Here is a 19,658-nt window from a genome sequence, read left to right on the forward strand (position 1 = left end):
ATATATATATATATATATATATATATATATATATATATATATATATATTTATATATATATATATACATTCTTTAGTTTCCGTCTTATTGATGATATCTATTGAAATATTAAAACATGTTCTATACTGAACAACAAATGTCTGAGTTTGTTTCATGTTGTGTCCATTGGCCAATAAACAATATCACACACATTTCCGACTCTGTCGCAATTTTAAATTTTAAGTAAATAATTATGGACGGATGATCATTACTTAAATTGACGTTACGGAAATACTGTGTATTATGTTCTTGTTTATCGATGAATAATGTACATTGGACTACATACATTAACCTAAGTATTGAATTTGAAAATTTGAAACGCTTGTTCTCATTTTGTGACATGCGTCTTTTGTAAACTGATAATGATATTTTCAATTATCCAACGATTATTATTTATTCAAAACATGGAAAATAGACAATATTACTACTTCAGTTTGATGCTATTGCATCATACAGTATTAGCGGGACAGTATCAACACATTTAAGTACAAGGAAATATGTTGTTCTTGTATGTTTTTTCTTCCTGCATAACATTTGCTTTTGTCTCAGAAGAAAGGACTGTGGAAGGTATTTTAGGAAGAAGCATATCTTTATCATGGACATACAACAATACAAACAGGAATTCTATACGTATTAGTCATAACTCGTCATTTGTTCTGGTTGTATGGCCAGTTAAAAATCACATCGTCTGGCATGAAAAAGATGAAAGAATACAAGTTTACGTAAACAACGGTATTTTCGAAACGGTAACTGTTAGCATTTCAAACGTTACAAGAAAAGATGCTGGCATGTACACGTTGGAACGATCATGGGATTTAGACGACTTCAACGATAGTGTCACTCTACAAATTGGTATGTTGCATAAACCTTAGATTTCATCAGTTGTTCGTTAATTACAACAGTGCAAGTGTTCGTTTTACTAGTATTATATGGATTTGTCAGTTTAAGGTAGTTAAAAGTGATATTTAATAAAGAGATTTAATGCTAACTTTATAATCAGAGTTTATAATTGAGAACGTGAAAGCTTGTCTCTCGGTAGCTGTTCATGTTAGAAGACAGTTATACAAAGAAGTACGATGTAACTTACGTATTTCGTATTTAGTCTTTTCTAAAAGGTTTCATTTGTTTTGTACAAACACTTCTTTAACACACTTTGTCCAGGATTTATATTTACCGTCCTAATTATCTTTGCAAGCCTACCACCCGTAATCTGGTTAGATAATATTTTTAAGCATATATAAACATCTTAGATCAAACAAATAATTCATACTTTATGATGAAGAATGTCATTGACGATAGTACGTATAAACCGGTTGCCTGATTATTTAAGTGCAATGCGCTACCAATGTATGTCTGAGCCAAAGGTATAATTTAACATTTGCAGAATTTCAGCATTTGAGTCATATTATTTATATTAATTTGTGACCCCTGCACCACTAATTTAATTACTTTGTCTGATTTCGTCTATAATGTAAGACCTTCAACAAATCGTTCCTAATTATGCTAAAGACATTGAATCCTCTCTTTTCCAAAGTTTTATAAAGATACGCTTAAAAAATTCATGAGAAGAAAATAAATTAACAAAAGTTCAATATGAGAACTGGATATTCAGTAAAAGAACAATTGCATAACGAGTACAGACAATTTTTTTTTAAATGAAGCCGCTAGCGTTTGATTTTCTATAGCTTCAGTATGTTTTGCATTTTTCTAGATGAAGGAACCCCTCCTTGGATAACTATGGTTCTACATGTCGATTTGTACATAGAGTTACAGTGCAATTCCCTAAATATATCCACAGAAAAGGTTTCTTGGAGCCTCAATGGATCTATGACAGAAAGCAATCGCAAATATTCTCAAAACAACAAGATTCTTGCTATAGAGAATTTAGCAGCCGATGATATGTACAACATTTACAAGTGTAAGTCATCCGGAGTTGAATTTGAGAATGATCCATACAGATTAAATATTTGTAAGTATATTGTTCCTTTTGTCTTATTCAATCACCGTCTTTTAACTGATATTGCAACATGCCGGTATCCCCGAATCTACCTTTCCGTGAAAGAATGTTCTTCTATAAATAACAACAGTTTCGTCTGATTACAGACTATAAATTATAGTTTCTCGAAAATATAAAATAAAATAAGTTTCTGATAATGATTGTTCTGTATACATGCACACCATCACACACACGCACACACACACACACACACACACACACACACACACATATATATATATATATATATATATATATATATATATATATATATATATATATATATATATATATATATATATATATATATATATATATATATATATATATATATATACAGAAAGAGAGATACTGTTTAACTCTTTCTCCCAAAAATCACATTTGTACATAAATTTATCATTGTCTTCAGCTCCATGTGTTCTAAGTCGATGCCTTGTATGGAATGGTACCTTTGATTAAAATATTTTTCTTCTGAGGTATGAAATCAAGTTGAATATTCACTCGATCTCTTCTTCAGTTTGAGAAACCAATAACCTGAAACAAAATATTCCCCTGTGGCGTATATTTAATATATACGGTTTGTTGACTTTGTCCATAAATATATGTTATTTATATTTTTACTTTCTACTTTACCTTGACGCACGGCTCTCTCTCTCTCTCTCTTTCTCTCTCTCTTTGTTTCATATCTTGTTTATAAATGTTGTATACTTGGCAAATTACTCTTCATCAATTCGTGGTGAGGAGGAGTTCAACCTTGATTGTAGATTTCGGAACATGTACGATGTAAGAAAAAGATAGTTTTACTTGAAACAAATGCGGCAGAGCAGGATAGTACTACTCATCCATAGAATATGGCCCGATCTGTTTCGCACGAGTAAAATAGCAAACGCAAAGCCTTGGCTGCATAGAGACTGCTCAAGAAATGGTACGATTGAGATGGTACAATTACTAGGGTATTCTCGGGCATGAAGTTCTTTCAATACATTTATGAACGTAAATGTTGTCACTGAACTGCTAGCTGCTGCCCGATAATAACTGTCCTGCAGAAACAACTCTTCATCAATTCAATATCAAAAGTAGCGCATGTAAGGATAGGTACCAAGTTGAGATAGATTTCCTCTGTATCTGTTTCATACCACTGAGGACTTAGCAAAATAAAGGAGCACGACGTGTTGATTTTCTTCGGTATTGAAAAAGTGTGGACATATCTGTACGATATCGTTTCAGTTTCGAAACTGATATAATGAAGGCCCCTGAATATATTTGAACGATCAAATAACTTATTCAGTGTGTTAACATATTTACAGCCTTTATTGATCAAACATATCGACGACTTGACAAGAAAAAGGATTCTAAGACAAACTGTGACGACATATCTTTCCACATTGAACATGTTGCTCCTACTTGATAAATTCCTGTTCACATTTTCACGGCAGTAACTGCACCCTGCATGTCCGTTGATACTTCTACTTACGTCGTAATGATAATGACGATCATAAACATGAATGCAGTTTTCGACAGGAAATTGGGACCCTCAAAACAGATCCCCTCGAATGAACTGAGGACACGTTTTCAACGTATAGCGAGGGGCTAGTACTTGGTTTCATTTTTGGTATATCGTGACATCCACACAATGTCCCAACTGTTATTATAGATTATTCCCAATGAATATCTTTATGTTACGGCTTTGGTGCAAGTGTGATCTTATATCTCACCCTCATTCTTCGCTTCCTTTCTAGTGCATTGGTTTTCTTTGCATATGCTGTGGAAACCACAATAATGCGGGCTACACCCATATGATCCTGGTCGATGTCCATCTCCACGATACTTCGCTTAAAAGTAGGGAGCCAATGCACATGTGAGATACGATTTTGTACGTGAAACCGGATTCATTTGGTGGGTGGATTTTCATCGGCAATGTCAAATTCTTCTTTGCATTCTTAAAAACGTTTAATTATGTCTGATATTTAGATGATTTTTATACAGAAGGAATATTACATTAAATCCGTATTGGAGATTTTAACAGTAGCAAACTCATCCTATATAAATTCAAATTAGTCCTTAATAACGCAGACGATGTATATGCAGGGCCTTGGGTCTTGAACTTCTTAAGTTTCAACATGTATTTGTAAGTGAGAGTTCTAGTTCTTCGAAAATACACCCTATTGAACGGTTCAGTGTGACAAAATCCTCTAGAGCGGGAAATCAGCACTGCTCGTGCCCTGCACTTACTCCTCTGCGTCTTTTGATAACAGGGATACATCCCCAGGACATCCGTGGCGCCAACATCGTCACTTAGTACAAGAACAAAATAGAACGTAACGACTGCAACAACTACTGGGGCATATTCCTCTTCAGCATCGTCGGAAAGGCTTTCGCCCGTGTCGCCTTGGAGCGCTCGCAGACCCTAGCACAGTCACAGTATGCCAGTCAACAGTGAATATGGTCGTCTCACTACGCCTTCCTAAACCTAACGAATACGTTTGATCTGGTCAGTCTGAGTGGACTCTTTAGGCTCCTGCAGATCGGCTGCTCCCTACCCACCTCGATTACTCGCTGTCGTGGCGTCACGTCATTCTAAGAGAACTTGCACATCACAGTGTGCTTCAGTGGCGCAACATCGGAGGCCTTCCAAGTTAGCAGCGGAGTGATGCATGGCTGCGTCATTGCTCATACGGTCTTTGCAATCTTCTTCTACATGCTGTTCCAGTAAACCTTCAAGGACTGCAGCGAGGTAGTGTACATCCATACCAGGGCTGACGGCAAGATGTTCAACATCGCTCGTCTCCGTGCTATGATTAAAGTCACAGAGGTACTCATACGTCAACTGCTCTTCCCCGACGATGCAGCCTTGATATCACACACGGAAGATGGACTAAACTGCTGGTATGCAACCTCTCCCACGCCTGTAAGGAAGGTGGATTTACCATCATTTTGAAGAAAATGAACGTCATAGAGATGTAGGCAGACTCCCCTCCCTCCATCACCATCGATGGGTACAACTTGGAAGTTGTTGAAAGCTTCACATACCTCGGGTCCACCATCTCCAGCTTGCCTTTCATTGACTCTGAGGTAAACAGCAGGATTGCCAAGGCAGCCACAGTGATAGCTAGACTAAATCAGACTGTCTGGAACAGTTCCAACCTCACTGCAATGACCACATTGCGCGTCTACTATGCATTCATGATCACAACGCTCCTCTACAGCAGCGAGACATGGACCACCTATGCGAGACGCAAAAGGAAACTCATCCGCTTCTACCTGAGATGACTGTGGTGTCTTCTGCATATCCAGTGGCAGGACAAAGTACCCAAAATAGAGGTTCTGGACACGCCAACATGATCAACATTTTCTGTATTATCGCAGAGGTGCGCTTTTGCTGGTTCGGCCACGTCAAGAAAATGGACCTAGGCAGCATTCCTTAGGACCTGCTATACATTGAACTAGCAGACGGCGCACGACCAAATGGATGGAAATATATGCGTTACAAAGACGTTTGTAAGAATTATATGAAAACGGCCAACATCAAGGTCAATGACGGAGAGAGCTGAGCTAACGACCGCTCCACCTAGCGACTAGATGTCAGACTATGAGTTCAAAAAGGCAAGGAAAACAGTAACATAAAACACGCTGAACATAGAGCCAGGAAGAAGGCGAAACAAGTTTTTCCTGAAGTTACACCACTGTCTCGCGTAGACGGACGAATGTCAAGAAGAAGATTGTCTTATGTAAGAAAGGAAAACAAAATAGAATAAAAACTTGACAATATATTGGACACCCAAGTTTTGGTTTTTTCTTTGGTGATTGCAAAGAGGTTTGATATCAAAGAGGTTTGGCACAAACAGCAACATTGTATCTAAAGGGCATTTGCGTGTGGAGAAAGAAAGATTTCCTGCACAAATACTCATACTGGAGAATCATGGATAGTTCCCTGAAATACTCATACTGACATCCACTGTTACGCCTATGGTTTTACCTCAATGTTACGCCTATGGATGTTTTATATGAAACATTCCCCTTGTATCAAGAGGGTCTTGTTTACGAAATGGAAGAATTACGTTAAATTTCCCATGTACGTATAGTGTAATTTCGTTTATATCCTTAATGTTTTCGGAATCTACCAAAGTTTCACGATATAATCCCATCCCGTTTTCGGGCATTATAGTGACACTATAGAAAATATTTGATAACAAACCTTGGAAAAGTAGCTGCGACTGTAATGTGTGCTAATAGAAGTGAGCCAGTTACTGTACAAATATAATAAAAGCGCCCGTATTCTTATATGGATTGTGGTGACACACTTAAGGGAATTTAGCAGCATATAGATGATCATTTTGAGTTTGTCTTTACTTGATTTGTATGTTATTACAATTTTTAAGGACACTTTCTCCTATAGCGTTACATTCTATCAAATCATATTATTAGTGGCATCCAGCTGGACTTTAAGCAATTTTTACAAGTTGTAAACGATTTATCAAAAGTATTTGAGTATTTCATCATTTGATTAATTTGATCTTAAATGTGCACACTTTGCATCTGACATGTTTGAAATCTTTAAACCATTTCCTTTATTTATGTTCCAGAGACCAATATTTAAAATATTTCTGAATTTTATTAATAATTATTTATTTCTTAACTGCCTGATAATGCCTCTTTAGTGTTTTATCTGATTCATTTATGTACCATAATAAAACCAGATTTATATATTATAGTATTATGTGATATGTGTTGTTTCCCGAGAATTATATGTCCGTCGCAAGGGTGATCCACTTACATTTCATAATCGCTCTTGTTGCTTAATTTTTGCTATGCCTTAATGTTTAATTTTCGGACTTGTGTTTAATGGTCGTATCCAATGGGTATATTTTGAATCATCCGATGCATACATTGCATGAATATATACATACACACCTGAATATGTATATTATTGCTGCTGTACAAATTTTCAGTATAAATATGACATTTTTTTGCCATCTGTGTAATCTTTATCATGTTTTAAGATATTTCTCTTAATATATAAATATTAAAAATGGATTGATTTATGTTGATTGGGCAAATGAAAGATTGATTTACCGTTTCACTTCATTTCAGCTCAATCCAGTACCAAACCTATCAACGGAAATAATTATTTGCAGCAAGATTTCAATGATAAGTATTATGGCACTCCATAGTGTATTTACTAAAATGCTATAACATAGCACAATGACCAGAACCAGATATTCAAGCACCAGACCAGGTAGCGCATATATGTGTTTAACAAACAAATAAGAGTCATTTATATTTGGGAAATAATTATGAATATTGTGGATCATACAAGTGCATCTACTTTAAGATATATCATTGCAAGATTATGGATTGTATCACATATAACATGGCAAACAATCATGCCATTATATACATTGTGTTGTATTTTTTTTCATGGTTTTATTCCTACATGCAAGCTTCGAAATAATGAGTATTTGTCTTTCCTTCCAGGTCTACTAGGACCGCTTATAGGGGTTGGACTAGTAATTGTTGCCATTTCCTTGATCGCCAATGGAGTTTTAATTCTATTCAGGCAGAAGTGTAAAGTCACATTAAGCAGATCGGGTACGATTATCTTCTACTTTTAAACATGCATGTCATGTGTCTACATATAATAATTCTCAAGATTTAAATATATAGCATATAGCATAAATTCTCTCTCCAAATGAAAATGAACAATGTTGCTATTAAAAGCAAAAACTCTCAAAATTTGTACCAACTAAATTGTTTCCAAGTTAAGTGCTCTCTGGTAACATATTTAGTTTGTGCCATTCTAGCTTAAAGAGCTGGATACACTTAGTTGATGTGCATGTTGTAACTTAGTTACTTTACACAACTCATAGATGGGTTTATAATACCAAATGTTACACCGCAGGTAACAAGTCCTTGCTGACCATCTGGGATACCCTTCATGCAACAACATTAGCATTGCTTGTTCGGCTTCTTTTCTATGCACATGCATTCTCTGATGGCAGGTTATGTTATACTTGTGTCAGGTATAATGTATAATTCTAAACATATGTAATACGTCTCTGCTATGACAATTTGGCGATTTTGATTTTGCAAGCAGGGAAACTACCCTGAACGTAGTCTGTAAATTAGGATTTACTTACGTTACATTAAACAATTTATTTTCACAGAAAAGTGCAGATAATAAATATAATAGATAATAAATATAATAAAGGACATAAGAATGATAATTATTCGTCGAAGTTGCAACATATATACAACTTTTTCCCACGTACATGTCTGAGGTGCATAAGCAAAACGAATTTTGCATTTGATACACGTTTAGGAAAACATTTCCTCTCTTTTCAGTGATATCGGATGCTTTATTGAGGCACTCTCCAATATTACTCCGATAAAGCAAGTTCATATTTTCCCTACAAATTGATTTAATTTGTTATTATGTACTCATTTGGTTTTTCTACCTTAGGCGTAATAGTACAAATAACACACTACAAGAAACAAAGTAATTGATTTTATGCTGTATTCTGAAACAAATACAAAACCGCAGATTCATCAATCTACAGTCTCGATAGTAAAGCGCACTTGGCACCGACTATCGATCTTTGAAGTTTATTGCATGCTCACACATAGTTTATAAAGTAATGCTCGTTTTGGTATACTTACAATTTAAATTTGGAGAATGAATGCGGATTTCAATATTTTTTCTAGTAAGTCTGGAATGGATGAAATTTGTTTTACTGTCGATGCATATCAACGTTTCTTTTGATTGACTGCATTTACTAGTCTGGTTAATTCCGTCTGATGGTATACCTTACAGAAAGCTCCAACAGTGGAATGACTGCCATAAAGTGTAACTGTGTTTGTGTTCTGTTATTGATCGTTTGAAATCATATTGTGGGGAAAATACTAATTCTTGTAACTGAAATTATTATACGACGTTTTCTTATATCACATTCATTTCGTTTCGAGTGTAGCAAGGAGAACATGATTTATGTTGGAAATGTAGTCGAAATTAAAGTATAAATTTAATATGTGTATCAGGTTTTGGGACCCTTGGTATGGTTCATATACCTCGGATTTGCAATACGATCCTGTAAAGTACATTTTGAGGATGAATGCGGATTTCAATATTTTTTCTCGTAAGTCTGGACTGGATGAAATTTGTTTTACTGTCGATGTATATCAGTGTTTCTTTTGATTAACTGCATTTATTAGTCTGGTTAATTCCGTCTGATGGTATACCTTACAGAAAACTCGAACAGTGGAATGACTGCCATAAACAGTAACTGTGTTTGTGTTCTGTTATTGATCGTTTGGAATCATATTGTGGGGACAATTTATCACAAACGTTGAACTGGGAGATTGGCAAACCATCTGTTTTGTGACAGTCGATTCAACCAGTGGAAAAAGAGACTTCTTCGTCGCCTTGGCATCTCGGCTCTAATGTGCTCAGTTTTCTACCAAAACCTTCAGATGATATTTTTTCTCAAATTTAGTGTGTTAACTGACTCATAAAGTGGTACTTCTCTTATAGATATATGATAGCCCTTAGCTCCATATTGTTTTTATATGCTATTTATATAGACCCTAGGAAATTCTGAATATATTCTGAACCTTTCTATGTGCGAACGGTTACGATCATTTCACATAAGTAATTATTTAACTGATCAGAATGGTATTTTCAATATTGGATTTCTCACGTATGTTGTGGATACTGCTAATATCACGCTCATTTTTTTCTTGTTTGAAAGGTTCATAAGTAACACAGAAACTGTCTAGATATTTAACTTTATATACTCTCAAATGGACGAAACATCTTATGTAGTTCATAAACTAACAAATCTAATACAGCAAAAGCCACTGCTATATAAACGTTAAGTAGTTCCTAATTAACGAAACGTATTTGCTAACTTTAGACACACGTGCAATATGAAACCGTGCAGTAGGAAAAAATAAAATTCTAATGTTAATTTAAAAAATATGAGCATATAACAATATTTGCTTAATTCCATCTTTTGTAATCGAGTGTTTCGTAAATGAATTATATATATATATATATAATTCATTTACGAAACACTCGATTACAAAAGATAGAATTAAGCAAATATTGTTATATGCTCATATTTTTTAAATTAACATTAGATTTTTATTTTTTCCTACTGCACGGTTTCATATATTGTTTGTGAAATGGTATAGACGGCGAGAAATAGTCTCCAGCAAACGTATCAATGTATAACATGTTCATGCCTATTCCAGTAATGACAACAGATGCTTCCAAAAGAAACCAAATTAGAGAAAGCATGCCTTTAACAGATTTGGCATCTTCATATGCCAATGAAATCTATTTAAACACCGATGATTCAGAGAAGAAAAAACAAGGCAATAGTTGTTGCAGACTCTTCCAACGGCTTGGAAGAGTAAAAGGAAACAAGAGAGTTGTTAATATTGAACTCATTGAAGACACATACAAAGTTATTAATGAGGTAACAACTAACGATGATCTTCTATCTATCGAACAATAGACCTATCTATATATTTCATATTAAAATGACTCATGCAATTTATTATTTACACATAACATCACCAACATTTTGTGCTTTGTGTCTTGCCCATTTCGTAGCATACCTGCGATACCTTGTTATCCAAATGTGCCCTTATTCATATAACTTTACAAGAAAACCAAACTATCTTGGTCAAATAATTGTACTTCATAAATGTTCTTGCTGCAGTTGACATTTAGTAAATAAAACAGTATATACAAACAGGAAAACTGCAAAAATAAAAATAGGTTATGAAGGTCCTATGATAACCAGCGCGAATTTAAAGATTGCAAGTGAATACAATATTAATGGCGCCTTCCATTTTTTAAAACAAAATTTGTCATCAAAACAAGATATCAGAGGGAAATAATTGTGGATGTTAGGTACAGTTTCGTTAAAACATTCACTTATTGATATTGCTCGGTTTGTTTTCTAAATATGTGTTATTTATACATTTTCTAATCGAATACATGGGTGTGATCGAGAAATTATACAACTCGGAGGTTTGTTAAGTATGTTTCTTTCATCCGTCCATCCGTCTGGGATTCGCCACCTTCGAGCTATCAAATATGATTTGATTTTGCTAATACATGGAATGAATAAAACATGTTTAAACATAGGCAAACACCTTCTTATTAAGATAACATCCGCATAAATGTACATGAATCCAAAATAATACTGACACTGATTTTCCATTTTTAGTATATAGCTGTGGTACATTTTAGTTTAAAAATGGTTGACTGAAATAATTTTAGGTGCATTATTTACATTGAACACTTTATATAACTTAACCGATTAAAAGCTTAAGATTCAATGGGTCTTTTAGCTTACGTGTCAAAGATATGAAAATATTTTAATGCATATTCATTAATCTTTAATTCCTGAAAAACCAAGTTTTTTCTTATGTTTAACTACACCGCAGAGTCAACGAATGTTGACAATTATTACCCTCCTAAATTTTGAGCAGGTATTTATTCAAAATTATACGTACGAGGAAGTGGCGTATAAGGGACACATATAACTCTCTTATATTGGATTTAGAGACCTTTAATAAGCAAAGATGTTCAATAAGCTACAGAAGATAATGTCAAAACATAATAATGAGTAACGAATATGCCTGCACATAACAAGTGCTAGATCATATGGGTTTCTGCGGGTTGTCATTCTCGTTGTTAGCAACTGCCATATAAATAAAAGTTTTGGTTAATATGAAGTAAAACAAACCTAGGAGAAACGAGAGAAAGTAAAGGGGTATGTACTGATTGAAATATATTAAATGTACTGAATTGATAGATTCTTAATTGAAAAACAGACGAATACTCGATAAAAACAAGGCTACACTACCGTACTTTGTTTATATATCCTTGCAGGCCTTCGTACCCTCTGCAACGGATGTGTTTCAACACTATTTAGAATAATAATTTATTCGATGAATACTGAGTATATTATTAAACTCATGAATCTGTGAAAGATTTTTTTTTACCTTAAATTTTATTTTTCTGCTGAGCCTCGACACTGCTACTGCGTATATCACAAAATATACCGAATATAGGTAAACAGAAACAATGTTTTCAGCTGGATAACAATGTTGGTGACCTTCGTTACCATAGTAGCTCCCTGTGCTTTTAGTTGGTATCTGAAGTCGGTAACTAAATTTACTAGATAGATCCCGATTCGCCGTCGACACAAATTAGGGCAGAAATAAGCATTAATTAACAATAAGCTTATGGTTGCTACACCTTCATCCAATATTTGTACCAATTGTTTAAAACATATATAGATGACAATAGTGACGAGTCGAATTTTTAATATTTAGTGAACCCATTGCATTAATGCAGTCTCTGCTTGTAAACGATGTATTCTCTGTAGGATATATCATTCTAGTCTCGTAGAGGAAATGCATATACAACATATCTATCTTTGATTTAAACTATATGGCAAAAATTCGTCGCCCTTTAAAATGTTAAGTAATATTTCTTAAAACAATATGTAACCAAGTTTCACCTACGTTTTGCTCGACTTGTTTATTCTTAGTTAATCAGTGATTAATGACTATATGTAAAGGATTTGTCGTTATTTATTCACGATCCCATGCATAGGTGTCCAATTAAAGCCTTTTTATAATATAATAGAAAGGATAGTCTTTGATAATAGACTACATATTATTTCTCTCTCTCTCTCTCTCTCTCACACACACACACACACACCCTCTCTCTCTCTCTCTCTCTCTCTCTCTCTCTCTCTCTCTCTCTCTTCATCACGATCTCCCTCCATGTTCCATGATATCATCCCAAAGCAACCATGACAAAGAATTACTTATCGAAATTTATATCTAAGTCATTTTGCAAATATTAGAAGACTTGTTGAGATTTGATCCCTTTGAATTGAATTGAAAATCTGCAATACGTGCAATGCTTCAAATTGTACGTCATGCTTGGATGATTTTCAAATTGCTCGATCAATAGATGAAAAGAGGGAACGAAAGACAATATTCCGATTTCATAATATAAAAAGAGCTCATTTTCTTTCTCCTTTATAAAAAGCGCTCTGCCAATACACTTCTACAGCAATCGATGTTCACCTCGTTCTAAGCAAATTTCGAGAACAACACGAACCCTGGGCTCAGTCAATAATTGTAAGGTATTCTGTAATATTGGTATGTGTAACACATCTTTATTATTAGAGCTTGATTTCGGGAAATATATTGGATCAGATTACTTTATTCTTTCTTCTTAGATTTGCAGATATATTTTCTTAAGTTACCCTTTAGCCAACACAACACATTCTCGAGATTATGTCTTGATTCAAAACGTTTTATTTATCACATTTCTACACTTTCATTTAATTCCAGAACAAAATGACATCCCTGGTGTATTTTAAGATAATAAAATCATTCAAATATAATTCTACATTTCAGGCTGCCATGTCTGCCTCTGATCACGCAAATGACAACATAAGCGCTGAACATCCGCATAAAGTCAGCATGAGTACTGAACACAGTCACTACCATGTTGACGTTTCTGTAGAATGTTGTCAATATGAGACGGCCAGAATGGAAACAGATCTAACGTATATTACTCCAATATGCGATCTTTCAAGTCCTATTGAGCTATGTCAGGATGATATATGATTTAGCTCGTGCTATTGAAGTATATCTTGCTGAGGAAAATGACACAACTTGCATACAACTGAAGCACTAAAAGCGGAATAGATACCATACACTCTATGTAAATTAATAATAATGATAATAATAATAATAATAATAATAATAATAATAATAATAATAATAATAATAATAATAATAATCACTTAAGTTGGTACAATACTCAGCAGATTGGGAGTTGCAGTGGCTCAGTGGTTAGCGTGCCACATTCAAGACAAAAAACACGCAGGCTTGAAGCCTAACATTGCATCAGTTTGAGACAGCTATCGTGGTGTATCCCTGAGCAAGGCAATATATCCAGTTGCCTAGCCACAAATAGCCTACTTGTGTTGCTGTGCAAAACAAAAACAAAGCAGCGATCTTAAACTTAACAAGTGACATGAGTTATTATCAGTTATTTTTGTATAAATGGCAATCTTATCATGCTAAGCTGAGAGAAGGTATATTGCTAAACAGTACTCGAAATAACCAGCTGGCAATGATGTTCAAAGTCTGTACTCTCGGGCCATTTGTATAGGAGCGGTGAGAATTGAGGCACATGTGACTTATCGCATTTCAGCACATGAAACTAGTATTTTGTAGCAGACTATGAACTATTGAAGGAAAATATTCTGCTCCGAAACTACAGCTGAGGCCAGGGTTATCAAATTAAAAATTAACCTCGATTGATATGACACTATCCTTTTGTCGTTATCGTTTACTTTCAACTGAAAATAAATCGGACTTTCACTTTCTATCAGTGTTTTGTTTTTGATACAGCTTAAACTCGCTTTCTCTCTTGTCCGGTTTCCTTTTGTTTTCAAGACTAGTATATCCATACGTTTTATAACTATATCTATCTATCTATCTATCTATCTATCTATCTATCTATCTATCTATCTATCTATCTATCTATCTATCTATCTATCTATCGATCGATCGATCGATCGATCTATCTATCTATATATCTATCTTTTTAAATTAAATCCGAAAATACTTCAAGAATTACAGACAAAAGTAATTTAAAGTCTTAAATACAATTCAGTAAAAATCCTGAAAAAATCTCAAACTTGAAGGATATGACGTGTCTGTGTACCTAGTAAAGTGTTTATATGCCAACACAATTTTGTTGAATCACCGAAATAAAATTCCAGACTTCTACATTCCAGTGAATTGCTTAATCCGTGAATTGTATCAGAGCACTTTTGTATTTCCTAAGAAACGAATCACTTTAATTCAATAGTTTGAACAAAAATGATTCCAGCCCCCAACTACTGGTTACAACACACAATATAATTTAAAAGTGCTAGCTGATAAAGCACGAATGACCAAGTCATAACATTCACACGATGATATAGCTCTCTACTGGAATTCAGGTCACAATCAGCATTTCTAAAAGGAATACCAATCTCTTCATGACAATAACATTCTAGAATGATCGTGATAAATTGTGACCCATCTTAGGCTAAAATATGCCACACAAAAGCAAAAACAACAGCAAACAAATAAATAAAAACTAGTTCAGAAAACTACATAAGAACACAAAATCTGTCCAATTCACTGAGGAAAGTCAAAAACCGGACACAGATAAACATATTTACGTCTTCTATTAATAAAGATACTGATATTAAGCCCATGCACACAAAGAAAATTTAGCAATGTATTAGTTGTTTACAAAGCATAAAATAATACAAAAAGTCAATCAGGTCAAGCAGACACGAACTAAGTTTTACACAAGTTCAAGCCCAGCATACAACGTTACATTACAATAGCACATCCATACTAACAAACAATTAAATTAAATATATTTAACGGGTTAAAATCAATCTTTTCATATATATATATATATATATATATATATATATATATATATATATATATATATATATATATATATATATATATATATATATATATATATATATACATATATTTATATATTCGTCATCCATAATCACTACTGCTAACTAGAACAACTGCTGCTGAAGATGATAGCATTATTTACAATTTATTTTATTTTAATCATAGATACAGTTATGCTAGTAAAGCAACAATATTAGTAATTTTTATTAGCGTGTTAAACTAAATGAAGAATAAGTGTATCTGGAGATGAGTAAAGTACTAGGCTTAAGTCATAATTAAGTAACATAATTGATCAACACCTGTGTAGTCTCAATTATTCCGTGCACTACAGTTATTATCGACTGCAGCGAAGATGAATTTAAAGAAATCAACGTAAACATAAGAACACGAATATTATTATATAAAGTGAACAATGAGCAAGGAAAGCGCTACATATTCTGTACATCACCAAAACTATTAGGGTACGAGGTGAACTTCAAGGGGAGAGAAAACGAAGATTACGAAAACACACTCCCTGAAAAATTGATAACGATTTGATTGCAATGGAGCTTGTATAAGGCTTGATAAAAAAGAAAACACTGAATGAAAATAATGAATATAAAGAGAAAATGCTCACAAAGAAACGTTAGAATGGTTGGTAAAGGCAATGAAATTATCAGTTATAAAGGCAATATTAAAACAGCTTGTCTGAGTGAAGATTGGTTCAGCTTGGAGACTTTAAGTAAAGGTCACCTATTAATGACTGATTATGTATTTAATTTTTTTGCCTCAGAACTGAGATTGGAAAGGATTCCTAGACTTTACTTGCCTTGTTCTCCTGCCTATCACGGTACATGCACCAACAGACGATCTCTGGAAAATTAACAAGGGCTCAAGAAAACACATGCGGATGTAATTTAGGAAGCTTTCATGTAAAGGAATGATGTATAGAATATCAGTACATGTGACTGTATCAGTAGTAGTAGTAGTAAAGGAATGTACCAATAGTCACATGTTCTAATAATAACACGCAACATAAAAATCTCGCGACAATGCGATCCTGAATTTCGTTGTCTCAGTTCATCTAAGTTCACACCATGAGCTTCAGGTGGATGGGCTGTAGGCTTTCCAATGTGGCAGGGCAAAGCCCGAGTATCACATATCCAGAGGGAATGTGACAGCAAGAGGATACATTTGAAAGTCACACACACACACACACAAACACACGCGCAAGAAAAACAACTGATTGAAATATACACCATAACTCCCCTACCTTATTTATATTTTTATATATTTTGTTCTTCTTGGTGTATGATATCCAGCCAATGACAGAATCTCGTTTTACATTCGAATCGAATTATATTCCAATAAGCGCAACATCAAACTCACTCAATGTGTCTCTGCTAACAAATAGTAATAGGTCTGGAAAAGAAAACACTAAAATAGAAGCTGATTCCTTAAAAAAGAATAAAATCTAAGGGGTATATATAGATCGAGTGGTAATCAAATCGATCGCGTTTCCGACCCCCGACTCTAGAATATTGATGTGCTATTTACGTTATACCAACCAGGAACAAAGCTGTTAACATTGAACATTATGCTAAGTAATAATTATCACGGCTGCATATTGAAATGAACACCCGGCTACCTATTGCGGGTACACAATGAATCAGTTGTAGAATTTGATGGCATTGCCCCATTGGAATTCTTTATGCTTGAAGCCAATGCCATGTCAAGAAATTGCCAATATATTTGTTGAACATGTGTGCGCATCCCCTTGTACGGGCAACCTATTTGTCTGCTAAAATGCGCATATATATGTCTGATCACTAAAACGCACCGTTTGGTCCACATACGCATCTGTCATAATCCAAAACCCTGTTGACTCTGTAAAACCTCTCCGTGCGGCTTGTGAATATACAATAAAGATTTCAATTTCAATTGCGATTCCGGAAACGTAAATTCCGCTTTAAATTTATCACATTGAAGTTGTTCTTAAACATCTCGCCAATCGACGATGATGCCAATGATAATGATGATGCATTTTTTAAATATTATTTATGAAGAAGGGTTTTGAATTTGACAGACTCAGATTCAAATGTAATGTAGTACTTGTATATGGTTAAAGCAAGTAGATCTTGGCTTCCAAATTAACCTCTGGAGATTGAGATACGACAGATCTAAAATATATAGTTTATAGGTTGGATCAGCATGATTTTGCAACGCTTAAAACATTCTGCCATTCTAGTTCTAGGAGCATAATGGTGTGGTTCCTGTCTTCAATGCAGCATAAACTATCCTCTGTGGTTTTACTGCTTTGTGATTTTGCACTTGCCAAAATTAAAGGAGAAAAAGTGGGGGGGGGGGGACCATCAAACCCGCAAACTCACGATAATATAGGTAGCGAAACTATCAGAACGTCAATTTGAAACACCTGTAATAGCGGATATAACTGGTCGATTGCATCTTATATAACATAACACCATGCTGAAAGTAAACAAATCAGTAGAACTAAAAACCAGTGCTGTAAAGTGATTTCTCACTCAACGTTGATAGATGTAATCTCTGGAAAAATACATTTACAGTGTTTGAAAATGTTCGACACATTGTATCTATGATACAAACATAACACGTTTTGCTTAAAATAGATCATGCCATATTATATTTAGAATATTATTTACATACATATGTTGCAAATTTATGTCGATATTAACATGTATAGGTTATTAATGTAGTATTGAAATATAATGGACACGTGATTATGTTCCGCAGAATGACTATTTTAGCGAAAGCATTCTACGCCACATGAACGAAGAAAGACTATAATTTAATAATACTCAGTGAATAATCTGTACAATAAATACTTAAACTAGGCACATACATCATTATGTTATGCTATGAAAATATCAAAATAGAAGCAGAAATTTAGTGCAAAGCGTCTCTGCATTGCAATATCACAGTAACACAATACTAGAAACATGTGCTGAAATGAGAAAGGTGCGTTATGAATTATGGTAGTCAAATGGACTCACATCTGAGAGTCCAGACTGTGAACATCTCTGACAGCTACCTATTTCGAGTACTGGTAAAATATTTTATCTCATCTCAGCATGTTACGATTGTCATTTATGGCAAATATGACATATACAGACTCATTTCACTTGTAAAGTTTCAGTTTGGTGTCTTACGGCACATCAGCACTAGTAGGATATATAGTACCGAGGCAATCGTAGTCAAGTGCCTTGCCATTGGACACACCATGATAACAAGCGCAGACTGGTCCGATTGTAGGATTCGAATCCGGGCCGCTATTACCTTCATGACATACTTTAATAAGATGGGCAAGATCCTTGATCGGAGTTATATATTTTCGTATGTTACATGGAAGTCATTTTCTTATGTGGCATGTAAGTCGGCTTCCTCGAAAGATATAATTCAACACGTAGGTCAAGATCACTGACGATATTTATAGAGGTTTAATATGTTTTGGCAAGTTGGTTAATTTAACCTGACGTTCATGTTTGACAAAGATTTTTAACGTTTCAATATCATACATAAACAATATATAGAAAGCTAACCCGACGCTTTCGTCATCACGCTAATGATTTCATCAGCAGACTGATTTAATCTCTACTGACTCTTAACATCACACGATGAGCACGAATGAAGATCGATTTTTTAACCCTTGGTTCAAACAAGGCGTTTTCTCGATCTAGGGTTTTTACTGAGTTCCAGGTTACCGAATGACTAGGGCAAACATCGTGGATGTACCGTGATACGTGAGACGAGTTTGAATGTGGCAAATAATTTTAGCTAAAAATATGGACTTCATTTATGCATTTACTCTGAATGATATACTGTTATGGAAACAAACATACTTCCTTTGCGAGCACTGGCTACGTAATGCATTGAGTTGCACTGAATTTTAGTAATTCTGCTAATCAATAGTGTAATTTATATATCTTTTTATCAATTTATAACTATATAGGATGTACACGTAGCATTATTTGTTTCATTGCTTAAGCTTAAACATATTAAGTGTTCATTTTATACCCTATTGTGAGTAGATAGAGAGCCTGGATCTGTCATGTGAGTTTGGTTATCAG

At 34.4% G+C, this 19,658-nt stretch overlaps 1 protein-coding gene across 1 annotated transcript; it reads left to right on the plus strand.

Moving 5' to 3' along the window:
- The first annotated feature begins 766 nt into the window (after nucleotides 1–766).
- Nucleotides 767–14,463, plus strand: LOC149793520 (uncharacterized). Its single transcript, XM_089966403.1, has 5 exons — nucleotides 767–890; nucleotides 1,750–2,007; nucleotides 7,126–7,623; nucleotides 10,285–10,511; nucleotides 13,486–14,463. The coding sequence occupies exons 3-5, from the start codon at nucleotides 7,329–7,331 to the stop codon at nucleotides 13,696–13,698; spliced, it is 735 nt and encodes a 244-aa protein (XP_089822529.1). The 5' UTR covers nucleotides 767–890; nucleotides 1,750–2,007; nucleotides 7,126–7,328; the 3' UTR covers nucleotides 13,699–14,463.
- The last annotated feature ends 5,195 nt before the right edge of the window (nucleotides 14,464–19,658 follow it).

The sequence above is a fragment of the Sinohyriopsis cumingii genome, chromosome 8, assembly GCF_028554795.1.
Source record: "Sinohyriopsis cumingii isolate HCF-2022 chromosome 8, ASM2855479v2, whole genome shotgun sequence".
Taxonomy (NCBI): Eukaryota; Metazoa; Mollusca; class Bivalvia; order Unionida; family Unionidae; genus Sinohyriopsis; species Sinohyriopsis cumingii.

Coding starts and splice junctions, on each gene's coding strand:
- LOC149793520 (XM_089966403.1), top strand. CDS start 7,329: ATGAATATTGTGGATCATACAAGTGCATCTACTTTAAGATATATCATT. Junction 7,624..10,284: donor AGTCACATTAAGCAGATCGG/GTACGATTATCT, acceptor TGCCTATTCCAG/TAATGACAACAGATGCTTCC. Junction 10,512..13,485: donor CATACAAAGTTATTAATGAG/GTAACAACTAAC, acceptor TCTACATTTCAG/GCTGCCATGTCTGCCTCTGA.